We start from the raw sequence: 23416 nt of genomic DNA, 5'->3' as shown, positions 1-23416 counted from the left end.
AGGACCCACTTCATAACCAACTGGTACCATTGTCCTTTTCTTGGTATCAAATAATTGCAATTGATTATAACAGTGAAATTTAGTCACTTTTTTTTTTCCTTGTTGTAGTCAAACAGGTGGGGAAGAATGGAAGCCAAAGAAAAATGGCAAGAAACATCAAGTCAAATCTAACAAAAATTAAGAAAGTAAAGCATATATAGAAGTGAAGGTCGAGTCCAAGAGTTTTTGGGTGTGGTAAGCGACAAACAACCTTCTTTTTCCCCTGTCATGGAACTCCAAATTCAATGTACTTTTCCTGCTGTTCTCGAATCATCAGTATCTTAAATATTTTCAATGTAATGAATCGTTTTCATTAAATTTGGATATGGATGGCAAATACAACTTCTTACATAAACATACGACTTTATTAGATTCTCATATTTTTATTTGTAATGATTTAGTTTTTGTGCATTTAGAAATATAACGAGACGAGACGAGACGGTTAAGTCTTAAAAAAGTGATAATGAAGGCATAATTGGGACATGAAAATGTGAAAAAGAAAATGAATGAATAAAAAAAAATTTCCAATAATGAAGTATAGCTCAAATGGATAAGATACATTTTACTATCTTTTTTATTTTTAAATTTGTAAATCTTATGGATCTTAAATGTTTCTATAATTATTAAACTTAGGAAAATGTGTGAGGGAGGATGATTTTTGCCACAGCAGGCAGGAAGTGATGCGTTGCAATAATGATGGCTCTAAGTTAAAAGATTTGATTTTGTTTGTTGCAAAATAAATGAACTGATGTTTTATGGGAATGGATGCAAAAATTATCCCATTCGTTCAGTTTTTGCATCTTTGTGTTTTTTATTTTAGTCAACATCTATGATTGCCCTCCTACTACTAATCCTTATGCCTCAAATTTATCATTTTTTGTTTAAGGCCAATTTAACAACCTTGTTATTTTCTCTTTTCCCTTTTTATAAATCATTTTTAAATCATCCTCGCTATTAGGCTAATCTCAAAAGAAATCAAGATTCAAACAATATGGACCCCAAATAATGTTTTGGTTTGGACTTGAGACGACCCAACCACTAAAACGTAAGTTTATGGTCCAATTCATGGACCTAATTCAATGAGTCAAAATTAAATCGAACCTGACTAGTTTTATCGAGCTTGAATTGACCCATATAACAAAGTATTTTTAAATTTTTAAAATATTTTTTCAAACCAAAGCTTTTTTAGTTTTAGAATTTCTGTTTTTATTTGAATTTTTTACTATTTTTTTTATTTTTCCAAAAGATTATTACATCATACATTTATAACTTAATCAATTTATTTTTAGAAAAATAAATTGTATTATTATGTTAATATAAAGAATGAAAATTTAGAGAAATGAAAATGAGAATAAGAAATAAGATAGAATACTATTTAATTATATATTAATATTTAAAATATTATTATATTGGACTAGGCCTTTGGATCAGTCAAACAGACCAATCCAAATTTAAAAAACAATCAATGGCGGGGTGAAAGGACAATCAAACATTGACTTTGGATGGACTGTATTGGACCGAGCCGATGAAATATTAGCTTTGGATTCAAACATGGGTTGGGCTTGAGCCAGTCTTTGGATTTCGAGCCCAATGAAATCCAAATGATGATATTGAGTTTCAAATTAGCTATGTTGAAGACGTACGCTTCACATTATTTAGATGTGATTTGGTAATCATTTTTTTTCTAGTTTTTATACATTTTTATTATTAAGATTTTACCGATTCCGTACATGGAAGAATAAATCTTTACTAAATCAGGCTAATAGACAAAAGAGGCAGCCACGAAGAAGTATAATAAACAAAAATCTAATTTACGAAGATCAACCATAGATACAGAATGAATCAAGACCATAAAAAACCCTACTGAATTCAAAAAATCTAATCAGTCAGGAGTGATACGAACATCATCTAGAAGAATGTTGAAATCCTCCTTCGCTCGCGAAATCAGTCTCTCACGCAGAACCGCCGACACACGAACCCAGTGGCTCAAAAGCTCGTCGGCGTGGAGTTGACCCACCACATCCTGAACCTCGTCGCGGATACAAGGCGCGATCACATTCTCGCCATACGAAATCCCTATGGTTTTGTAAATATCGGGAAGTCGAGACGCATCCGGCCGTGACTGCATGGATATTCTCAGATTCACCCACTGGAGGTCTCTGGTCTGCGAAACAGGGGCGAAACTGTGGGTTCGTGCAGCCACGTCGGATATAATTGGCTTCTGCCGCCATGGGATGACGAAGTGAGTTCCTTCCCCCAAACTCTCCTTCATTACGCCTCCAAATCGGTTCAGGATTATGGCTCGTTCGCCGCACCCAACGGTGTACGTGGACGTATTTATAATCGAGGCGGCGCCGGCAGCGCCAAATGCGAAGCTAGCGGCTAATTTGGTGAGAAACGACACGGCAGCGCGGCTGCTCCCCATTCCAAAAAAAAAAAAAATCGATTGTTTTTGTTTTGAGCTTGTGAGTTGCTTGTGCAAAAAGAAACCTTAATTGTGAGAATTTATAAGCTCGGCTAGGCCCGTTGTTATAAGGATTTCAAATCCCAAGGGGAAAACGTACATCTTCCGCATATTTAAAGTCTAAACCCACCAATCAGAAGAAAATATTTATAATTACATATTCTTTAATTAAATATTGACTTTTTATTGTATTTTTATTTCTCAATTTCTCGCAAATTTTATTATAATTTACATTTATTTTATATTTTTAATGTCAAAGACTTGATCATATTGTAAAATTTTTAAAAGTAAAACTAAATAGTTAAAAACGTGAAAACCAAAACATAATCAGATGTCAACTTTGTCGTAAAAAATAAAGTCTTTATTTAATTGCTCTTTATTTTTAAGGAGCAAAGCATACCTCTTTTTGGGAGGAAGATAAAAAAGATAGATTTTTGAAGACCTGGAGGAAGAACACAGTAGGTTCTAAAATCTCTATTCTTCTTCAAAGGTCGAAAACTATTTTCGAAATTACTGTTTGTTCTGTTAGAAACAACCACATTTATTCCCAAGTGACAATAAATTTGAAGTTCTATTATAAAAGTATCCCAGAAATGAAAAGGAAAATATTGTTTACACAGCGATGCTGTAAGATGGAAAATAAAACAAGACCACCATCCTCCATTTTCTTTGGGAGGGAACCAAATGAAACAGACCACATGTTCAAACGAAGGCATGCTCATAGAATATGAAGTCCCAACCAGGCAAAAATTCCATGAAAACTGTTTCTCAAGTCAAGAATAAGGTCGATAATCAAACTAATATTTCTACGAGACAAAAAAGTTGTTAATTTTTCTTATTCTACAGAAGATTGAAATGATATTCATTTACCAATACGAACAAGAGGGAGAGAACTCAATGTCCGAGAAGATCACCCTTCCAAGCACTCCATCAAGAAACTCTGCATGTAGAGATACAAGTGTTCTGTAAAACTAAGCTCAACCACTAATATAACGTACTTTTTTCGTTATGTCAAAACGGATAAGTGGTAGAAAAAGTTGAAAAATGAGATCGACGTATTTCTTTACTAAAATGACTCAAAAGAGCCCGCCATACACTTCATCCCCTACACTCACAACCATGGCAGTATAAAAGATTCTTTTTCCACCAACATTTTGTTCGTGCTGGGACCTAGGGTACCTCGGAGCAATATAATAGCAATATGATGATAAAGTGAACTGAATGACAAAGAAATTGGGTATTTGCCTTGCAACTCTAACTAAATAAATTATACATGTGTATATGCTCCCAATAATTCCAACTATGGAACAGATGTATAGGACATGCACATATAACCCTTTTTTTATAGGATTAACAACAAAAAGGGATAACAGTCCAGGGGGGGTTCGGGACATGCATAGATATCACAAAATGCCTAACCCGAGAACTTCCACCAATTGAAATTGAGAGGGGTGGGGGGACCAAGAATCCTGTATATTAATAACGACTTCCAAGTGGTATACTCTTATTTAATTCAACTTTACTATGTTACAGTCTACTCAGTTCTGGAGCATCTAACATACCTCAATACCACCTTAAAAAAAGCACGTAACCTTAATAGGCCAGCTTAACATTTGCATTGATCTAAAAAGGCTTCCACCTATAAGTCCAACTCTTGAAATAGGTAAATCAAAAATACAGTTATATCCTAAACAAAAAGACTGCTAAAGCTTCATTCCTGACCTCAAAATCATCTAGATCAAAATTAAAAGCCCGGCTAAGGCCATTTCACAAAGATCAATACAGGCAACTTTTAGCTAGCCTTGGGCAAGGGCCGGCCCTCCTTTCTCTATTCATATCATTCTCTTGCTTTTCTATCCAAGATAGATTCTATCCCTCTATCTACCTTAAACTAGAGGCATAATATTAATACCCAAGTCTCAACTACCAACTCTACACCTTCCAGTTGTTCTCTCTCTTTCCCTTCATTTCTCATCTCTTCCTCCATCTCCATCTCTATATCTCTCTATCTCCTACCATCTTTCTTAGTCTTGTGATCTCTCTTCCACTCACTTCCTCTATCTCTCACAAGTTCATGCCCATTGGATTTGGAAGACTTGAGCAATGACTCTTCCATTTCATTCCCTAAGATCTTCTAATCTCTATCAATTTCTATCGTTTACTTTTCTAATAAGAAATGAAGTTCTCATCGATCAGGTACAAAATGGAAACAAAATATACCCTATTCAAGTAGCTCACAAAAAATTTATCCAAGAAGTAATAATTACACTTGGTACGTAATTACAAAGAGGTTTAGGCATTCAAGGAACCAGGTAGAAGTAATGTAAAGGAAACAGGGCATGCAATTGTTTGATCCTACCCATTAAAAACTACCTAAATTGAGTATTCCCAGCAGTATAACTATACTCACATTAAAAAATTAGATGGTTTTGACTTCTATCAGCCTGTAAAGAAAGCATGAATAAATCATTGTCCACCACCTATGTGAATAAGCCCCCCATATTAACTCTACCAAGGAGTCATGTCCATTAAAAATTCGTTTTTATGGAATCTTATGTTTCCAACTTCACAAAGCTGCTTTAGGATTGTCCGCCAACTTCCAAAACAGATATTTCACAAAGATGTAACCAATTGCTTCAAACTTTACACTACTTTTATCAGGGCAATTAGTCAAAAAATTTACTGCTCGGCAGGTGCTTACCTCTTCAATTTCTCAATTCATTTGGGAAAAAAGTCTCCATTCATGCCAATACCCTCTCAGCAAGCTTTAAAATTTCTTTTGAATGAACAATGTTATGTAATATATATAATGTGACTTACCTCACTGAAATTTGAGCTTTTATGTACTTGGCACCTACCTAGGGTCCAAAGGATTATTATTCTAAGAGCACTTCGCATTTGAAAAAAAAATCTAGATATTAGTATGTTCCTTTACCACTAGTTTTTATGTACCCTTGGGTTCATTTATGTGTCGACATTGGCTCTCCAACTAATATTCCAAATCGATCAACTATGTAATGCAAACCTGCTTCAAAATAATAGATAGGGGTAACGATAACCTTCGAGCCAAACCAAAATGCATTTACAAATTCGACTTAGTATAAGACTATGATGATTTATCAAAATTCTTAAAATTTTTAAATAATGATTTATCAAAATTTTTTAATGCTTTTACAATAATAGCCTTTATATTGTATTGTTTTTCTTGAAGGACTTTTATCGCGGATCTCATTCCATACATGCAAGAATCCTCTATTAAATCAGGCTAATGAGTAGTAGAATCACATATTAATGGTCACATGTAACAGAGGCAACGTTTATTAAAAAAAAAAAAAATTCCAAAGTGACAAACTCAACCATAATTTCAAGAAGTAAAATCAAAACCCATTTCAGAATGAAGCAAGAAACCTATGGCGTGTTGTTTTAAGTTCATTATTTTACCAATTCAACGAGCCGATGGGTTCAGAGCCAAAAGCATGTTCTGACCACCGGGCAAGTAAGCGACATTCGGTGACTTGGAGAGCGTGGATGCGATTTCCCTTGATGCTTCAATTCTCCTAAGCTCAATCAAACCCATACCGACGGCTGAAGTAGCATCAGAAATCAACTTGGCTGCCTCACTCTCACCCTCAGCCCTAATAATGGCAGCCCTTCTTTCTTGTTCCGCCTTCGCCACAACAAATTTTGACCTCTCAGCTTCTTGTTGCGCTACCTGTTTCTGCTCCACGGCCCTAGAAAACTCCATGCCATAGGACAAATGAGTAATGGCAACATCATCCAGAACAATGTTGAAGTCCTTGGCACGCTTAATCAGGCTCTCACGCACAAGAGCCGACACATGAGGCCGCTCGGTCAGAAGCTGATCAGCGTTGAATTGAGCGACGACGGCCTTCAGAACCTCATTCCCAATAGAGGGGAGGACCTTCTCGTCGTACTCAAGCCCTAGGGTCTTGAAAATATCAGGGAGGCGAGAGATCTCGGGGCGAGAGAGAACACGGAGGGTCAGATTAACCATCTGAAGATCCTTGGTACCGGAGACTGAGGAGAAAGTGTGAGGTCGCGTACGAATGTCGAATATGAAAGGCTTCTGCAGCCATGGGATCAAGAAATGAGTTCCTTCCCCAACAGTATCGTCGATCACACCGCGAAATCGATCGAAGAGAACTGCTCTTTCACCACCATCGACGGTGAACAGGGAGGCGTTAAGTACCGACGCGGCGGCGCCGAGACCAAAAGCGGCGCGAGCAAGATTGGTGAGAAATGAAACGGCAGCTTGGCTACTACCCATTAGAGAACAGAGGAAAAAGAGCGATAAACGAGGCCTTGTGGGGGTTTCGAGGGTTAGAGGAGGGGAGAGGAGGGTTTGGGGTTTAAGGAGGAAGAAAAGATTCGGACAAGGGTTGTGCAACACGAAAGCTCTCAGAAGATATGGGCTAGGTTTACGTTATTTGGGCTTGGCCCAAGACTAACAGGATGTTAAGCTAGGCCCAATATTACATTTAAAACACTTAGGGTGGGCCGTAGGGTAACTGTTAACATACTACTTTTCTTTTTTTGAAATGTATACTATTTTTCAATTTTATGTTATAATTTTTATTTTGTGTCTTGAGTTTCATTTTGTTTTCCAAACACATCACTTAGCACTATTAAAATTAAATAATGAAATGGTGATATCACGTCTACCTATTCTATACTATATCTGATTAATTTCAATTTTTTTTAAACAGAATTTTGAATTGCTAATGTTATCAAAAAGAAAAAAAAATCAATGGTATAATAAGATCTTATATATTTTGAATTTTGAAGTGTCTTGTGTTATTTCTATATTTCAATTGGGTAAGATATGAAATGTATTGTGATAATATGATCTTATTATATATTTAACTGTCATCATTCGTACCCTTTTTTTTTAATTCCATTGTTAAATTTGAACAATTTTGTTGTTGAAAAGAAGATTAAACATAGGAATTCTTTTTTGAGTTCGGTAAGCCATTCCGGTCAACTTAATTTATCAAACGCAATAATCTTGGTTAATTTGTCTAATTAGTTTGTCGCAGGTCCCAACAGGTTTCTCAAGCAGCAATTATTTTACCAAATTAACCTCACTAGTCTAATTAAGTGTGCCAAACCCCACGTGATGTTGTACACTTGTACTCAAAATAAAAAGAATGACCTTTTTGTTTTCTTAATTCAATAAACCCTGTAGTGCTAAGAAAGGTTAGTTCTAGTGATAGATTTTAATATTTAAGGACATGGGAAATTTTCGAAAAATACCCTTTTATAATTTATCAATCTTAAAAATAAATACTTTATACTTGTCTTATTTTTTGTTTTCTATATTCTGAGAGAAAACAAAACAAAAACATGATCCCACTTATATTTCCAAAGAATAACCCTATAGGTTTTCAAAATTGATATAAAATTCTAAAAACATTTCTTTAAATTGAAAATAAGAAAACAATTAGATTTTCAAATGATATCATAACACGACCAACTGGAGATTTAAGCAAAATTGGTTACTTGGCTACTTGTTAAGCAATTAACCTATTGATATAAAGAATGCAGAATTCAAGAATATCAGATAAACCCAAGAAAAGTATCAACTTTTCATTTGAAGGGAAAAAAATAACAGGCGTTCGAATTTAATTCCCTGAAAAAGAGAATGGATGGGTACAAGTACGAAGTTCCAACAAAACTTTCTTCCGCCAACCTCCAATTATTCAAACTCAACGCTAAAAATTAAAACTCCCTGCTACAAATAACAGGGCCTAATAACTGAGAAACTCCATAATTCAAAAACCAGCGCCAGGCATCATCAGAAATCTCTTCCTAAACTGAGCTAATGTGACGGATCAAGTCGATCACACGTGAACTGCAAACAACAAAACACAGAAAACTCAGCCTCTTGTTCTGCGAATCCGTCGGTCAAATTAAGAAATGCATAAAAGAATGAAATATTTCTTACCTGTATCCCCACTCGTTATCATACCAAGTGACGAGTTTCACAAAGTTGTCGTTCAAGGCAATGCCGGCCTTGGCATCAAAAATGCTTGACCTGCGACAATAACAGTAACCAATTATTGAAAATGGAGTTAAAAAAACTCATCTGAAGACAATTGTTTAGTGTACTACTCACCTGCTGTCACCAACAAAGTCGGTTGAAACAACATCATCCTCTGTGTACCCAAGAATTCCCTTCAACTTGCCCTCAGATTCTTCCCTGGTACATAAGTAAAAAACCCACTTTAGCAACCATGAGGAATCCTCTCTAAAGGAATCAGGTCCATTGAAAAAATCTAACTTAGTAATTGCAGTCATTACTAGGAGATAATGACAAATTCTTGATTCTTACTTGATCGCAGCTTTAATATCATCGTAAGTGGCCTTCTTTTCAAGCCTAACAGTAAGGTCGACGACTGAGACATCGACAGTCGGAACACGGAAAGCCATTCCGGTCAACTTGCCATTTAGAGCAGGCAGCACTTTGCCGACGGCCTACACATTTGAACAAAAAGTAGTGAACTTAGACAAATTATTGAAAACATAATGAAACACATGAGAATCAGTCTCCAACCAAATTACTGCAATCCAGGAAAACCTACCTTGGCAGCTCCAGTGCTGCTGGGAATGATGTTGAAGGAAGCGGCTCTTCCACCTCTCCAGTCTTTCATTGAAGGTCCATCAACAGTCTTCTGGGTTGCTGCATAGGTGAAAAGGGTAAGAAAGTGTTGAACATTATACATTAAATCAGAATAATCGATACGGGATAGTACACACCAGTAATGGAGTGGACAGTGGTCATGAGACCCTCAACAATACCAAATCGGTCGTTGATGACCTAATACAGAAAGTTGGGTTAGTTTCTTCAAAGTCAATTTCTAATTTACTTCAAAATGAATTAAGCACTCTTTATCCTAAAATGATGAAACTACCTTTGCTAATGGAGCAAGACAGTTGGTGGTACAACTAGCGTTGGAAACAATGTTGAGATCTGACTTGTACTCCTTCTCATTGACACCCACAACAAACATTGGGGCATCCTTGCTTGGTGCGGAGATGATAACCTTCTTTGCACCACCCTGAAAATTTGACAAATAAACTAGTTTAGAGGAAACCAACTAGGTAAAAACTTGGCAGAATGAAACTAAACAAGATTTTCTTTTTAGTCTCCCTTACAAAAAATAATGTGTAAGATCCAAGAAAGTAACACAACATGTTTTTGTTAAATGCATTGCTTCCCGATTACCAAACCAACATACAATCATAATTAAATTCTTCAAAATATGAAGCTAAAGCGCAGCACATTGAAATACTAATAATGATTCATCAAAATTCGTACGGCTACCATCAACATTAAAGAAAATGTTAAAATATAATGTCAGTGATCATGAATATGCTTATTGGCTAAGGTCATTGCAAACCTTCAAATGAGCAGCAGCCTTGTCCTTGTCAGTGAAAACTCCAGTGGATTCAACAACATAATCAGCTCCAGCCTGTCCCCATGGGATCTCCTCTGGGTTCCTAATGAATAAGTCCAATGCTTAAATGTTCAATTAACAAAAATGATATCACTAAAAGAAAAATGACAAAGTAGAAGAAGAAGCGCATGAAGATACCTAATACCGAAAACGGTGACTGCTTTTCCACCAAAGAGAAGAGTCTTCTCGTCCTTAACCTTAATATCATGGTGCTTCCATTGGCCGTGTACACTATCGTACTTGAACATGTAGGTCTGTTGCAGACAACGGTAAAATTACATTTCGAAAACTACAAAAAATCGATCCAGAATTTCACAATGATCTGAATGATGTGAAATCTAAATAAAAGATCCAACAGGAAAGGCAAGGAAAGGAAACCAAACATCTAATTAAGCTTCAGAGCCATTCTGTAGTATTAGAATTTCGAGGTCAGGGTTTAGGGTTCAAGGACTATCAATATTATCAGAAACTTGAAGAACTCTATGATCGGGTGCAATTTACTTAGATCTAAAGAGTAAAAATGTAAACACGTACACATAGAAGAAAATCCGTAAGTTTACCATGTAATCAGTGGTGATGAACGGATCATTGACAGCAACGAGTTCAATATCATCACTCTGCAAGGCCACTCGAGCAACCAGGCGACCGATCCTTCCAAATCCTTGATTATAACCAAAATGCAATACATATTAGATCTAGATCCAGAAAGCAAAAATCAGGAACAGATAGACAAACACATTGAAAAGAGAAATAGATACCATTGATCCCGATCTTAACCTTGCCCATGATTCTGAGTGGAAAGGAGAATCAACAGATTAAAAAGTATGGAGATCGGAGTGAAAACAAAAGTAGTGTATGCAGGAGTGAAGGGTTATGAGGTGGAATATATAGGGAGCAAGCGAGCGGTAACCTAAGGGAAATGGAGGCGGATTTGTCGAGAAAATTGGAAGAGTGGGGCCACAAATGAAGCTAGAGATTCGGATATTCTTTTTTACCCTATTGTGGTGTGATGGCTTAATCACCGTTAATTTCTCATCTCAGAGAGAGAATCATTTTAAATTTTTATATATTTTATTATAGTTTTAAATTTTTTTATAATTAAAATTTAGAACTAAAATCTTCGGAAAAAATATATATATTATTATAAATAAATAAATATTTTTTTATTTGTTTGTGTATAAAATTTCTTTAAATAAAACGTAATAATATAATTATCATACTGATTGTGTGGGTAGATTTTTGATGAAATATCTTTTAGACCCAATTCAATCATTTGAGTCGGTACTTTTTTTTCTACTCAAATAAAATTTAGTAAATAATAAACTTGACTAGCTTTAAGATCTAAGTTTTTAATTAAAATTTATATTTATTACTTTAACTTTATATATTTTTACATCTGTCTCAAATAAATCTCAAATAAATGAGATGATTTTAACCGCCTAAATATTTAGAAATAAGAAGAACTTTCACAAAAAAGAATAATATGTAGTTAAAAATAGAAAAGAAATTAACAAAATAGTCAGCCCAGCCGATATGAGAATAACGTCAAGGAATTACTCCAGGTCCAAATCGTTGGTACTAAAAAGAAGTTGTCTAGGGTAATGAAAAAGAAAAAAAGTTCTAAACTTATAATGTCTAACCCACCCAATAAAAATTTTATTTATTTAAACATTTTGAATAAGGTTGAGTTACAAGTTTTCAAGTTGTTGAATTTTCTGAACACCCTTTAATCGAATAGATATATGCAATTTGAACCTACTTATTCAAAAGAAAAGAAAAAGAATGTAGTTAAACATTTATTTCAAATTGCCTTTATACATAGAGCATGTTAAAAAGTCGTTTGATCTTGATGAAGCCATCATAAGTTATGTAACTGAGCAATGGAGCTAAAAAAAACTGAAAAATGATTACTAGAATCATGCATCAAGACGAATCTTCGGTAGAAGACTAAGAAGAACAAGGAATAAAAAAATGGCTGGAAGAAGACGAAGACAACCAACAATAAGAAATTGAACTCTCAATTCTAACTATGTCATCTCTATCTTAACTCTTTTTATGTATGTTAAAATATCTCGAATTCTTCTGACAAGATCAAATCATGCCACCACTAGAGGTGGAATGACTTAGTCCTCCATATCTCTTTTGACTCCTATATACGTGATTCACTCATTATTTATTTATAGGAACTATGTTGAATATGAATTTCAAATACCTTCCCGTCACCTCTAACAATGTATATCTATCCTAACTCTCCAACTCTCGTTCAATCACCTTTAACTATATTGTCTCTATCCTAACTCCATTACAATGGTCTCGGAGGTTAAAACATTCCCACTTTGGTTACAATATGCTAACTCCGTTACAATGATTCCGGAGGTCAAAACATCCCACTTTGGTTACAATATGCTAATTTTCGAGATAGGAGTTAGGACAGAAATTTCAAATCTCCACTCCAATGTATATATTTAAAATAGAAAATAAAAAACACACATTGATTTCAAATTGAACAAGATTTTATTAATGTTCATTCTCTTTATTCTTCCCTATTTCTTTTTTATTTTTGAATTTGTGTAAGGTAATTAAAAGAAAGGTAAGAAATGTTTAGTTTGCAATCTAAATAAATCTATTGAAAATTCTGTATCTGTATAATACTACGGTTGAATGATGCAAACAAATAGAGGGTAAAAGTATACCTTTGTGCAACTTGCCTTTGATTTCTAAGTTAATGATTTATAAAGAGTATTAACGTGGTTGTGAACCCTGGATATTTCAGATTACTGTCTTACCACCATACATTTGAAATGATAAGCACCAACAATGGAGCAAGATCCACATGCATTTGCAACTTAAAGCACAGAACAAAAAAAAGAGAGAACGTCAAAGAAAATCCATTATCATCATTGAAGATAGAATAACAGGATATTAACAAGTTTAATCAAACAGACAGAGAAAAAGAGCCAGATTCTTCAACCTCAACACCTTACAACTCCTTCAACCAAATACAAATTCTGGATGATTTCTCTGCTCACTCTCACTCTCATCTCAACTCTGGGCAAGAACTGGCTCTCTACCAATGCTTCGAAGCTCCTGTGCAGTAGTTCACCAAAATATGAGCAGTTTTTGCCATGCAGCAGCAGTCTTTTACATTTTCAGCCACTTGGGTTTGACAGCTTTCTTACCAGTAGGCTTGGTTTCCTTGACAACAGGAGTAGGGGCAGGGGGAGGAGCTTCTGTTTCGGGTTCTGCAACAGCAGATACAGACTCCTCTTCGCTCACAATTTCCAGACCGTTCAAAGACATGACCTCTTCATTAAGGTAAGAGACTGAACCAATTGCATCGCCTGAGTAAGACGTAACAGTTTCGAGAGTCAGATGCATCGCATTTCAAAGCAATTCTCAAGGGTAAAAAGAAGAATACAGACATTAGGAAACAACTAAAAGATATCAGAACCAGAAATGCACATTTGACTTCATTATGATATCATTCCAGTTTATAAAGAGTGGAAAATAAGAAAATACTTGTCTGAAATCAAATACTTGAAGAAAATAAATGCACGATAAGGATATCAACATCAATCTTCATCATATGAGACGCTCTATATAGTAGGATGTTGTATATAGGAAACATAAGCAACAAAAAATTAGTCATGCATATTCGAACTTAATTTGGAACAGTTCATCTGAACTACGAATGTTTTCCTTCAAAATTTCAAAGATTTCTTGAAGACTACAAGGTTCAGTTCTTACAGGAAGAACTTTAGTTCATTCAAGCCAATCTAAAACAATCTTCTAATCAATTACAGATCAACCACTGTCTTAGTGGATTTTCGTTGTAACGGAGTTCAGTATTTTGCAAGATAAGAAAGATTGTCACTCTCTCTGTTTCCTTCATTGTTTGCTTTTTGCTTTAAGATCTAGGGCAACAACAAAACGAAGCTTATATATGGAAAGTCCATCTTCCCAAACCTCTGTAACTGACTTCTCAAGTTGTATGTACAAAAATTTAAGAACTATTTGATGTTTGCCCATAGCACCAAATAAATTTACAATGGAAATCAGTAGCCTGTTTTGAAAGTTCAGAATCCCATAGAGCAACTTAATTCTTATCTCTCATTCAACTAAGGGAAAAAAAGATTTATATCTTTACAAATCATGCCACCTTAGGGAATTCAAGAGCTTTGCGATGGTCTCCCTAAACTGAAAGTTGCCAGTGAACACAAGTAAAAGAAGGATATCCTCTCCAACACAATTCGGGCTGTATATATAATTTCTATAATCACCCAATAATTTTCTAACTCATTCCTATACACTCTCCTATACGCCCCACTGATAATTGTCACATTTTTCCTGAACTGCCCTAACCACAGTCATTCACCGGCCCTTGTTTCACATCTACCATAAGTAATATGCGAGGGAGGAGTCCTAATGAACTATCTCAAGTACAAAAGTCCAGAAATAGACTGGACAGAAAGAATTCAAGCATTAAAGTTGATACCATGTTGAATACCACGCGTAGAAGTTTAAATTGAAGCTCATGTAGTATTTAGAAGGTTAAACCACAGAAATTTCAAATAATCATGGTGAATGTTACATTTCAAACCTTCAGGTAGATCGTATGAAAAGTAGACAATTGCGCCAGGAACAAAGCCAGCAGAATAGAAATCCTGTGTCAAGTCTTTTATCTGTTTCTTTGGAGGCGTAGTATCTGCAATGTTTGGTAACAATGAATCAACTCTAAGAAACCTCAAGAACCCTTCAAACCAACAATAAAGAAAAGGTAATTAGATCGTTCCAAGTTCTTCCTGACGTACAAATATAAAATGGTAGTTCTGGTTGAGCAACTACTTTGGTAAGAAGATCAACTAAGGTCTCCATTGTTTCGGATGGATGAAATGTCGCCTCTAATGTGTGGTTATCAGGAAAGCGAACCCGTACACCAACCTGCAGCACAATGGTCAGGAAAAGCCCTAAAAATGATTTTAGAAGTTGCAATATGCTAAGCATATCAATGCTACTAAAAAAAAACATCAGGGTTATCGAATAGAAGTTTAGATAAAAAGTCTTTGTAGCACCTTTGTTATCCTTGACCTGCGAGCTGCCTCTTCTGCCTCCCTGATCTTCCTTGTTTTTAAAAATTTCTCTGCTAGGATGGAAAATAGAGCTTCACTATATGTGTGTATAGATATATGTTAACAGTAACACTGTGTCACTTATATGAATATTTGAATGCATTCCTAGAAGAAGCCAAGTAGGAATATCCATTTAATCTTACCAAATAATCATTGAGATTTTTGGAGTTCAAAGTGACATTGTAGACTTCTGATAACACAATGAAAATAAAGACCAACTTGTTGCTAACATCATAAATGATTGAAATAACACGTTTCAGAACACCTATTAAATTTAAAAATGGTTCTCCTACATGATAGTTCCAACCATATCAACGGAAAAATGGAAAGCATGGTGGTACGCTTAAAATATTAGGGACCAAAAGAAAATTGTGTGCCTCAATTACTATTGTTCTAGTAGTGAAATAGAAATAACAACAACTTACCATCCTTTCTGGTCGCTAATACTCGATAGTAGTCTTCCGCTGTAAATTCATAAAAATCATCTGCCTCTTCTCCTAAAAAGAACAAGGGCATATAGAATGAGTTGCTAGCAACGATGTTCTAAATCACAGAATCTATTTATCTGTAATTAATGTCCAGCTCAATCCAAGGATGCAAACTTAAATTCATATGTACCAGTGTTGGGTTTTTCATCAGCTGAAGAAGACGGTGGTGATGTTTCAAAGACGCGGATCTCTCGTCCAAATTTTTCTCTCACACCCAGGAACTTGGCCTAATCTCAAAAATCCCATGGGGGAATATAAAAAAGTGAGCATTCACCAATAGCAGCATATATCATTCAAATGGACCAAGTTTGCAGAATCATTACAGATTTCTACTAGAAGTCAGCCAAATAAGAGAACAAAATTATAGTTTTCGACCAGATAATTAGATTGTACACCGAATAATTCAAGTAGGTTACCCTTAAGATTTTATTAATCTAATTTGTTTAGGCACATGAGCACAATCCTTCTCCTTCACCCAAAAAAAAAATCCAATTCACTAAACAATGTTAACCCAGTTATGAAAGGGAAAAAAAGCGAATATGCCCACAGTCAAAGAGTAATAAATAAGGAAATTAAGATCAGAATGGTACAATATCAGTGCAATAGGAAGCCAAAAATACCAAATTAAAGAATACCCATAATCCTCAATCAACAATATCAAATTACTGGATCAAGCATAAGAACTACTACAATCAACGAAGTATTAGCAACTGGGGGGCCAAAAAAAGTGAGAGAGAGAGAGAGAGAGAAGAGGCAAGAACTCGATTTCAGAAACGTAAATTTGTGGATGTTGATAATGAATTGTGGAAAAGACCTTTGCTGATTCGTCAGCCATGGAGTTGATGTTGTAGGTGAACCTCCTTCTCTTCAGTGCTACAGAGTAAAAATCATCAATAACCATCAGCAAAGAGAGCGAAGTTGGAAACAAAGAAGAAACGCGAGTCTCATATAAATAGTTCCTTTTTTCTTCTGGTTTCGCTTCCTTTTCTTGCTTGGGAACACACTCGGCTGATGCGGGCACTCAGGGAATCAGAATTCCTCGCTTCGGCAAGCTTTCTCACACGATCGGCCTCTGAGCTGGGCCGGGCGAGCTCCCGCCTACGCGATTCATGGGATCCGAACTGGGTGGCTTTACCATTTATTTAAGAAAATAACCCAACGACCCACAAAAGATAATTATCAGCCCAAAAAAAGGTGAGCCTTCTTCCTGTCTAGCTTGATGATAATGAAACAAAAATGTGTTTACTAGATATGTAGATACGGGGTGGAGGGACTGTAATGCTGCCTCTTATAAAAATAGAATCTTTTTGTTAAGGTTTTATGTATATAGAATCCAAATAGAGGAGACTTGAATGGTTGTAGACAGTGTGTGAAAAAGAATTTATATCATGTGAGTTTACTGAGTAACTATTGTTAGAGTACTTAGAAACAAGATAGTCATTGAATATGTTGGGTGGGATCTCAATGGTAATATTCTCAACTATAGTAGAACATGCTCTTTTGCAGAAGATTGGATATATTCCCAAGATTGGGGTGAACCAGTATAATCCTGATGGTGTTAAGCTTTTTCTTTCCCTATCTCTTATTCATTTGTTATTGTTACTTATATGCTTTTAGCCTGTGAAATGGAAAAATCAAATAGCTATTTAAAAAACTTACAGAATGATAGATTGATCTATATTCTTTTCCCATCACCATCTTCCTCTCCTTTTTCTTTTTCGCCTGTAGGAGAATCGATTAATCCAAGCTTGAGATAGAATAAGATATCGAAGTAGAATCTTTTTTGACTAAGAAGAAATTTCTTTTATAAGCGCCGCCTATTAAAGGCTCGTTAAGAAAATGTTCAAGAATCTATCCAACTCGACAAGAAATTGAAGATGTTATCCACGATACACTCATCAAGCTTATTCAAGTGTGGAGGACCATATTTAGCACTTAAAAGCAATCCTTTCACATTGATATAATGTATAAAATATGTAACTTCAACTTACCAAATATATTTTCAAGTTGTTGTTAAGCTAGTTTCTTAGAGAGAATGTAACGCAAAGGGATGCTAACTTCGATCAAATCTAAATTATGCTAAACATGTATTTTACAATGTTGCTTAAAGTATTTTAGAGACTAATAAGAAGGTTAATCATATACTTGATCGATTGAAATCATCTTAATATTGTCTATCCATAAAGCAATTGCAAAAATACTAAAGAAATACCTTATACCGATTTAAATATGAAATAAAAATTTCAAAAGATTACGAAGAATATTGAAAAATGTAACAACATTAATGGTATTTAACCTTTCTAATTTCATGCTCATTAAATTACAAATATGAAACAATACTCATGCATATTTTCTAACCACATGATAATCACCAATTTTAAAATAAGTTTAGACATTTTATTAAATCAATTTCTTTGACTCAATTAAAAATAATACGTTGCATTTGATAATTACTTTGAACTACTTTGTACGGTTCTCTATGTTATATATCTTCAACGGCCTGACGTTCGTAAAAAATATAAAATAATATCTAAGATAGATAGCAACAAAAATAATCATCCAGTTTATAATTGGCACATGTAGGGAATGCTAAAGTCAATTAGCATTAACATTATTAGATTAATAACATATATATACAATGCAAATACCAACTAATCCTTACTAACCAACACTACTAATTAATGGAAATTATTGATCAACGATGGAAGATTATAATAGGAATTTGAAAGAGGGGGAGGTCAGCCTTTTCGGCTAAATTAATTAAAATACATTTGCAGAGATTTTCAACATTAAAGTGCTAATTAAGTTATCTATTTACATCGAGGATTACATTAATTACAACACAGCATCTCTTTACGTTTGACCTTGTTTTGATCTTCCACTTATTTTGTTCAATCAAATATTAATCAAAACTATTCGAGGATGGTGGAGTTATGAACCTTTAACTCATGAGGAAGAGTTGTGTTTGGATGGAAAAATTTCAGTACTACTAATAAAATATACTCATCTTTTGAAATGGTATTTTTCTTTGAAGAAAAAAAAAGTGTATACTAAGTCCTCCAACTAAATTAAATAAATGAAAAAATATGAACCCGTAATAAATATTTATCAATTATGTAACTACTATTAAAGGTGATTTTCAGCCTCACACGTGACACATCCAAGCTTTCATTACCTCCGTAGTGGGTTCCAGTATCGAGCCGATGACGACCAAGTGGTCGAGCCAACCAAGCTTCCTTGGGTTCCGTTCCCATTCTTTGGTCGAACCGACCTGATCATCTTCAACGCAGCCCCATTTCTCCAACAGACTCAATGACAGCATGTCGTGATTCACGCTTACTTTAAAGAGTCATTGAATGTCTTGTCAGGAACATTGTTAGGAAAATCATCTATAAATAGAAAGTCATTAATTTGTCTCTATTCCAGGGACGCGAACACTGTTCAATATAACTATGATACTTCTGAACTTTAGCGTTGGAGTGTCTTCTAGTTTTGCAGGCTCCTTGCTCGAAGTACTTGCATCTAGTCTTCCAGGTCTTCTTCTCGTCCAAGCCGAAGTTCGCAGTTTGGTCATTTTTGTAATCAAACAACTACAATTAAATTAATTTTTGACAAAGTAAGAGAGAAATATAAAAGATATAAAATCTTTAAAAGATAAATACCAAGTATTGTTGATGTATTATTACGTTTAGCAACTAATATTTATCTATTTGATGGATAAGTTTACTACGATCAAAGAAGGAGGAGCTAGCTTACGTTCAATCCCTTGTACTAAACGCAAAGGGGTAGATAATGTTTATATTTGAGAAGATGAAGCTAGGGCCCATCGCGGAGCTATAAAAGAGCCATGCATTAGCCTTCAGAGACACCAAAAAATCTTCTCTTTTTTTCTCATCCAAAACACAGAGATATAATTCATGGCAGCTGCTGCAAAATCATGGGCTCAATTTGGCTTAATATTGCTGGTTTTTGCCATGTCCATGGCGGTGGCTATGGCGGACCTTGGCTGGGCCTTGACTCACTCACCGTCTCCGTTGGCATCTGGCGGCAGCGGTAGCGGAGATGATGGCTCCGCCGCTGCCGATCTCAGTCCCCAGCTTTTAACGACAGTTATTTTCTGTATTTTCATATGCTTCTTCTTCTCTTTCTCCCACTAAATAACAAAATATATATGTTGTAATTTTCCTACATATTTCTCTATTTATCGTTGGTCGTATTGTCATTGCTATACCCTATTATCGTCATGTGTGTACTGGTTTTTCTCCCAATGTCGTATTTTAGTTTAAATCTTATTTTAGCAGCTATTCTTGTAATTATAACGCATTTAACCTAAATATCCTGAATTCTATATATCTCATGGGATTATCTCATCAAAACCTAGCTAACCTAAGTTAGTTAAGTCGTTATAACTGATCTGTTAAAGGTAATTTTTTTCTTTTTAAGGTGGATCCTTAAAATTGTGTATTTTTACAAATACACAGTCACAAATATTAATGTTATGATTCAATCGTTTTATAATTTCTTTCTCATACATTCAATATCTCCAATAGTATAAAGCTAACTACCAGCCACACCTTATTCTTGAAGGAGAATGGAGAAAACATCGTCCATAGCCATGGTTTATTAATTAGGTGATGAGAGAAAAGAGTAGTTTATTCACCATTAAAAGATAATAGAGTAGTGTATCTTCTCCGATTAAATACAAGAAAGTCTGACTAAATGACTTAACCAACTAACTAAAATTTTAACTCAAAGTAATTACAACTAACTACAGTTAAGTCAACCATGATAATCGTAAATGTTTGGGCCAGCTCTCGATTAATCTCATGGAGTAATACTTTGCACCAGCTTGAGCGCACCTCGACTAATCTGACAATCATCTGATCTTACAACATTTAGTGTCAGGAAATATATAACAATTAATTCAAGTTAGTGGCTATGATGAGGTTTGAACTCATTCCCTTTCAATACATAAAAATAATTACGATATCTTTTTCTTTTGAATTCCTTAGATGAAAGGAATTCATATTATAGAAAATAAGAATTTTTTCTATTCGTAACATTAGCCCCACCTTCAAAAAGTTGAAAGATAATAAGTTAGATGAAATGTTAGACTTCTATACATTGAGAGTATTGTTTGCTCAATTAACATTGTTGTTCATGGATTTCTTAGGCTTTTTAATCAAATCTATTAGACTTAACTAGTTGTGTTTATTCACCTGCTTTCAATTTTCCTTGGGTTTCAAATGACTAGACTCAGTTGGTTTGCCTTAAGCTTTATTTGCCTATTTTTGGCCTTCGTATCCTTGGTTTACTAATGGTTTGACTCGTTTGCCTGCTTTCAATTCTATACCATTTTCGAGTTTTTTGATTAGCTGGCTTTTAATCAAATATCTTCCTAGGCTTATGAACTAGCTAGACTTTTTTACTATTGTTGGATTTCAATCGACTAGGCTCGTTGCTCGGGGACAAATTAGAAAGTACCGTCCAATTAAATTAACACAAAAGTAAAATTGAACCACATATTATAGAAGGCTAAAGCAATTAGCATTAAATCAAGAACATTTTGATTAAAATATATACAACCACCTCTTACTAACGAACACTACCAATTCAAGTTTGTACTAATAAAATATATATATATCTAATTCAAATTATTGATAAATGACCACAGAGAGTATTTAATGAAACAAGAAAGAGGGAGAGGTCAGCCTTTTCGGCTAATTTAAAAATCGATTGCAGATTTTCAACATTATTTGTTAATTAAATAAGTTGCTCTCTCTTTACATAATTTGACATTCACCTGTAAATTTGGTCAGACAAATATTAATTGAGAAAAATGTCAATAATGACTTTATGTTTCTAAAATATGAAATTGCGTGTAAAGAAACCATCCCCTCTATATCTTTAACGTTCAATACTCGATTATGCATTTACTGAACTTAAAAAATAAAATAAAAGGAGATCACTAATTTCTTGATTAGTTAAATTTAAGTAGTAGACAATTTTTTTAGTACAAATTTAATAAGTTTTTTGTTTCTTTAAATCAACCATGCTGCTATAAAAATTTAATCCCTAAATTTTAGGCATCGTATCGGATTTAAACTATGGTATTGAACTTTGAAAAATACTTCTATTTAGTTTATGCCAGTAATAATATAATAACAAAAGGTCTAATATGAACAACAAATTGACATTTGACAAGCCAGAGGTAGGAAAAGTATTAATATTATTATTATATAATATACTTGTTTTCAAACTAAAATAAACAAATAATATAAATCAATAGGTTATATGGATGAATAATAATGGAGAGAAGAGTATAAAAGGAGGCACCCAATGGCCTCGAGAGGGACCAAATTCAAATTATTAATTACACAGAGATCAGATGGCAGGTGGAAGATCAGCATGGGCTCATTTTTGCCCAATGTTATTGCTGGTTTTTGCCATGTCCATGGCGGTGGCTATGGCCGACAGCGTCTGGTCGTTGGCTCATTCACCATCTCCGACGGCATCTGGCGGCGGCGATGATGGCTCACCTGCAGCCGATATGAGTCCTCAGATTTTGATGATAATATCGTGTTTTTGCTTATACTTTTTTTTCTCATTAAGCTAATTGTCTTTCTCCTACTAATAAATAAAATATATATGTGCAGAACAAAAACAACGAAGGAAAAAAATATACATGTTGGAATTTTATTTTCCAACATATTTATTTGCTCGTATTTTCATTTCTGTAGTCTATTATGTTCATGATCATCATGTGGTGTGTTATTTTCTTCCCATGTCATCTAATTTATGGCAATAAATATTTAGTTTTGGAAGTTATTCTCCTTAAATTTCTGTGGTGCAATTTAAAGAAAACTTTCTCACAGTATAATGCGTTGGATTTAAGAATTTTGATAAATGAATTACAATCTCTACCTGTTTAAGATATTAAAAAATTTTGTTAATGAAATTATTAAGACATATATTATCAATCAATTAAAAGTTAGAGGTTCGAAATTCTCACCTTACAATAACATGTTCGACTAAAATAAATTACAAATTTGGTATATTAATTATTACAAATCTAACAATTAGTTAGACAAATTAGAAGGAGCAATCATACCAATAATTATATTTAACACTAGTTTTAATATGTTTGATTCAACTACAACTATTTGTCCTAAAATATAATTTAGCCTTAATTATATCTGTCAGTTAGAGTATCACATTAACATTTTGTTAGTTCAATTCAAGTCTAGATGCTAAAATTAAATATAATTTAAAGTCCAATAACATAATGAAATATTTTAAAATTCAAACACTAAATAGGTACAATATTCACAATATATTGCACAAGTGATAATTCAACCAAATTGAATATCCTCGATTTGTAATAATAGAAATGCAATGTACCATTTAAAGAATATTATTTTGTAGAAACCAACATTTTTTAAATATTAAATACTACCTAATCTAAAATTCCAAAAGAGCTAAAAACTCACTCAACAAAATATTGTCACATTATACTTTCTATCTCATCCAATTATTAATTTCTTTTTTTAAATCATCACATAGCATTTCAAATGTTATACGACCTATTCTACCCTTCAACACAAAGTTATAAACTAAGAATTTAATTTTAAAAAAGTACTAAAATATAGTATAGATGAAATTGAAACTTAAAAAGACGACTAAAAAATAGCATATACTGAAACATGATATATTTAGCTGAATAATACTTAAGTATTGTTGACTGAAGTGAGCGGTATCTTCTTACTTGTCACTATTATAAAAAGTTTGACAGTTATTTATTTGAAATAAAAAAAAAAC

At 34.2% G+C, this 23416-nt stretch overlaps 3 protein-coding genes and 1 pseudogene across 5 annotated transcripts; all 4 read right to left on the bottom strand.

The window, feature by feature from the left end:
* Positions 1 to 1829: 1829 nt before the first annotated feature.
* On the bottom strand, positions 1830 to 3062 carry LOC111006615 (prohibitin-3, mitochondrial pseudogene; annotated as a pseudogene).
* Positions 3063 to 3202: 140 nt separating this feature from the next.
* On the bottom strand, positions 3203 to 6885 carry LOC111006407 (prohibitin-3, mitochondrial). 2 transcript variants are annotated; one of them, XM_022278342.2, is made up of 2 exons: positions 5945 to 6885; positions 3203 to 3443 (listed from the first exon to the last, which is right to left on the bottom strand). In XM_022278342.2, the coding sequence occupies exon 1, from the start codon at positions 6789 to 6791 to the stop codon at positions 5949 to 5951; it is 843 nt and encodes a 280-aa protein (XP_022134034.1). In that variant the 5' UTR covers positions 6792 to 6885; the 3' UTR covers positions 3203 to 3443; positions 5945 to 5948. The 2 variants fall into 2 exon arrangements, with proteins under 2 accessions (XP_022134034.1, XP_087979402.1); XM_088123276.1 differs by lacking the exon at positions 3203 to 3443 and adding an exon at positions 3706 to 5528.
* A 1200-nt stretch (positions 6886 to 8085) lies between these two features.
* LOC111006370 (glyceraldehyde-3-phosphate dehydrogenase) lies at positions 8086 to 10897 on the bottom strand. The gene is made up of 11 exons (XM_022278270.2): positions 10740 to 10897; positions 10542 to 10642; positions 10120 to 10235; positions 9925 to 10024; positions 9436 to 9582; positions 9281 to 9341; positions 9106 to 9203; positions 8856 to 8998; positions 8640 to 8723; positions 8469 to 8558; positions 8086 to 8375 (listed from the first exon to the last, which is right to left on the bottom strand). Exons 1-11 carry the CDS (start codon positions 10765 to 10767, stop codon positions 8333 to 8335), a joined length of 1011 nt encoding a protein of 336 aa, XP_022133962.1. The 5' UTR covers positions 10768 to 10897; the 3' UTR covers positions 8086 to 8332.
* A 1961-nt stretch (positions 10898 to 12858) lies between these two features.
* Positions 12859 to 16759, bottom strand: PUX1 (plant UBX domain-containing protein 1). Of its 2 annotated transcripts, none has more exons than XM_022278542.2 (7): positions 16413 to 16759; positions 15729 to 15825; positions 15536 to 15607; positions 15054 to 15121; positions 14793 to 14922; positions 14573 to 14686; positions 12859 to 13322 (listed from the first exon to the last, which is right to left on the bottom strand). In XM_022278542.2, the coding sequence occupies exons 1-7, from the start codon at positions 16497 to 16499 to the stop codon at positions 13123 to 13125; spliced, it is 768 nt and encodes a 255-aa protein (XP_022134234.1). In that variant the 5' UTR covers positions 16500 to 16759; the 3' UTR covers positions 12859 to 13122. The 2 variants fall into 2 exon arrangements, with proteins under 2 accessions (XP_022134234.1, XP_022134235.1); XM_022278543.2 differs by having other exon boundaries at positions 14582 to 14686; positions 16413 to 16751.
* Between the last annotated feature and the right edge of the window lie 6657 nt (positions 16760 to 23416).

This window comes from Momordica charantia (genome assembly GCF_013281855.1).
Source record: "Momordica charantia cultivar OHB3-1 chromosome 4 unlocalized genomic scaffold, Mcharantia_2.0 BLBB01000004.1, whole genome shotgun sequence".
In the NCBI taxonomy this organism is placed as follows: Eukaryota; Viridiplantae; Streptophyta; class Magnoliopsida; order Cucurbitales; family Cucurbitaceae; genus Momordica; species Momordica charantia.
Note: the sequence above shows the minus strand (reverse complement) of the source record. Positions and strands in the feature narration are given on the sequence as shown.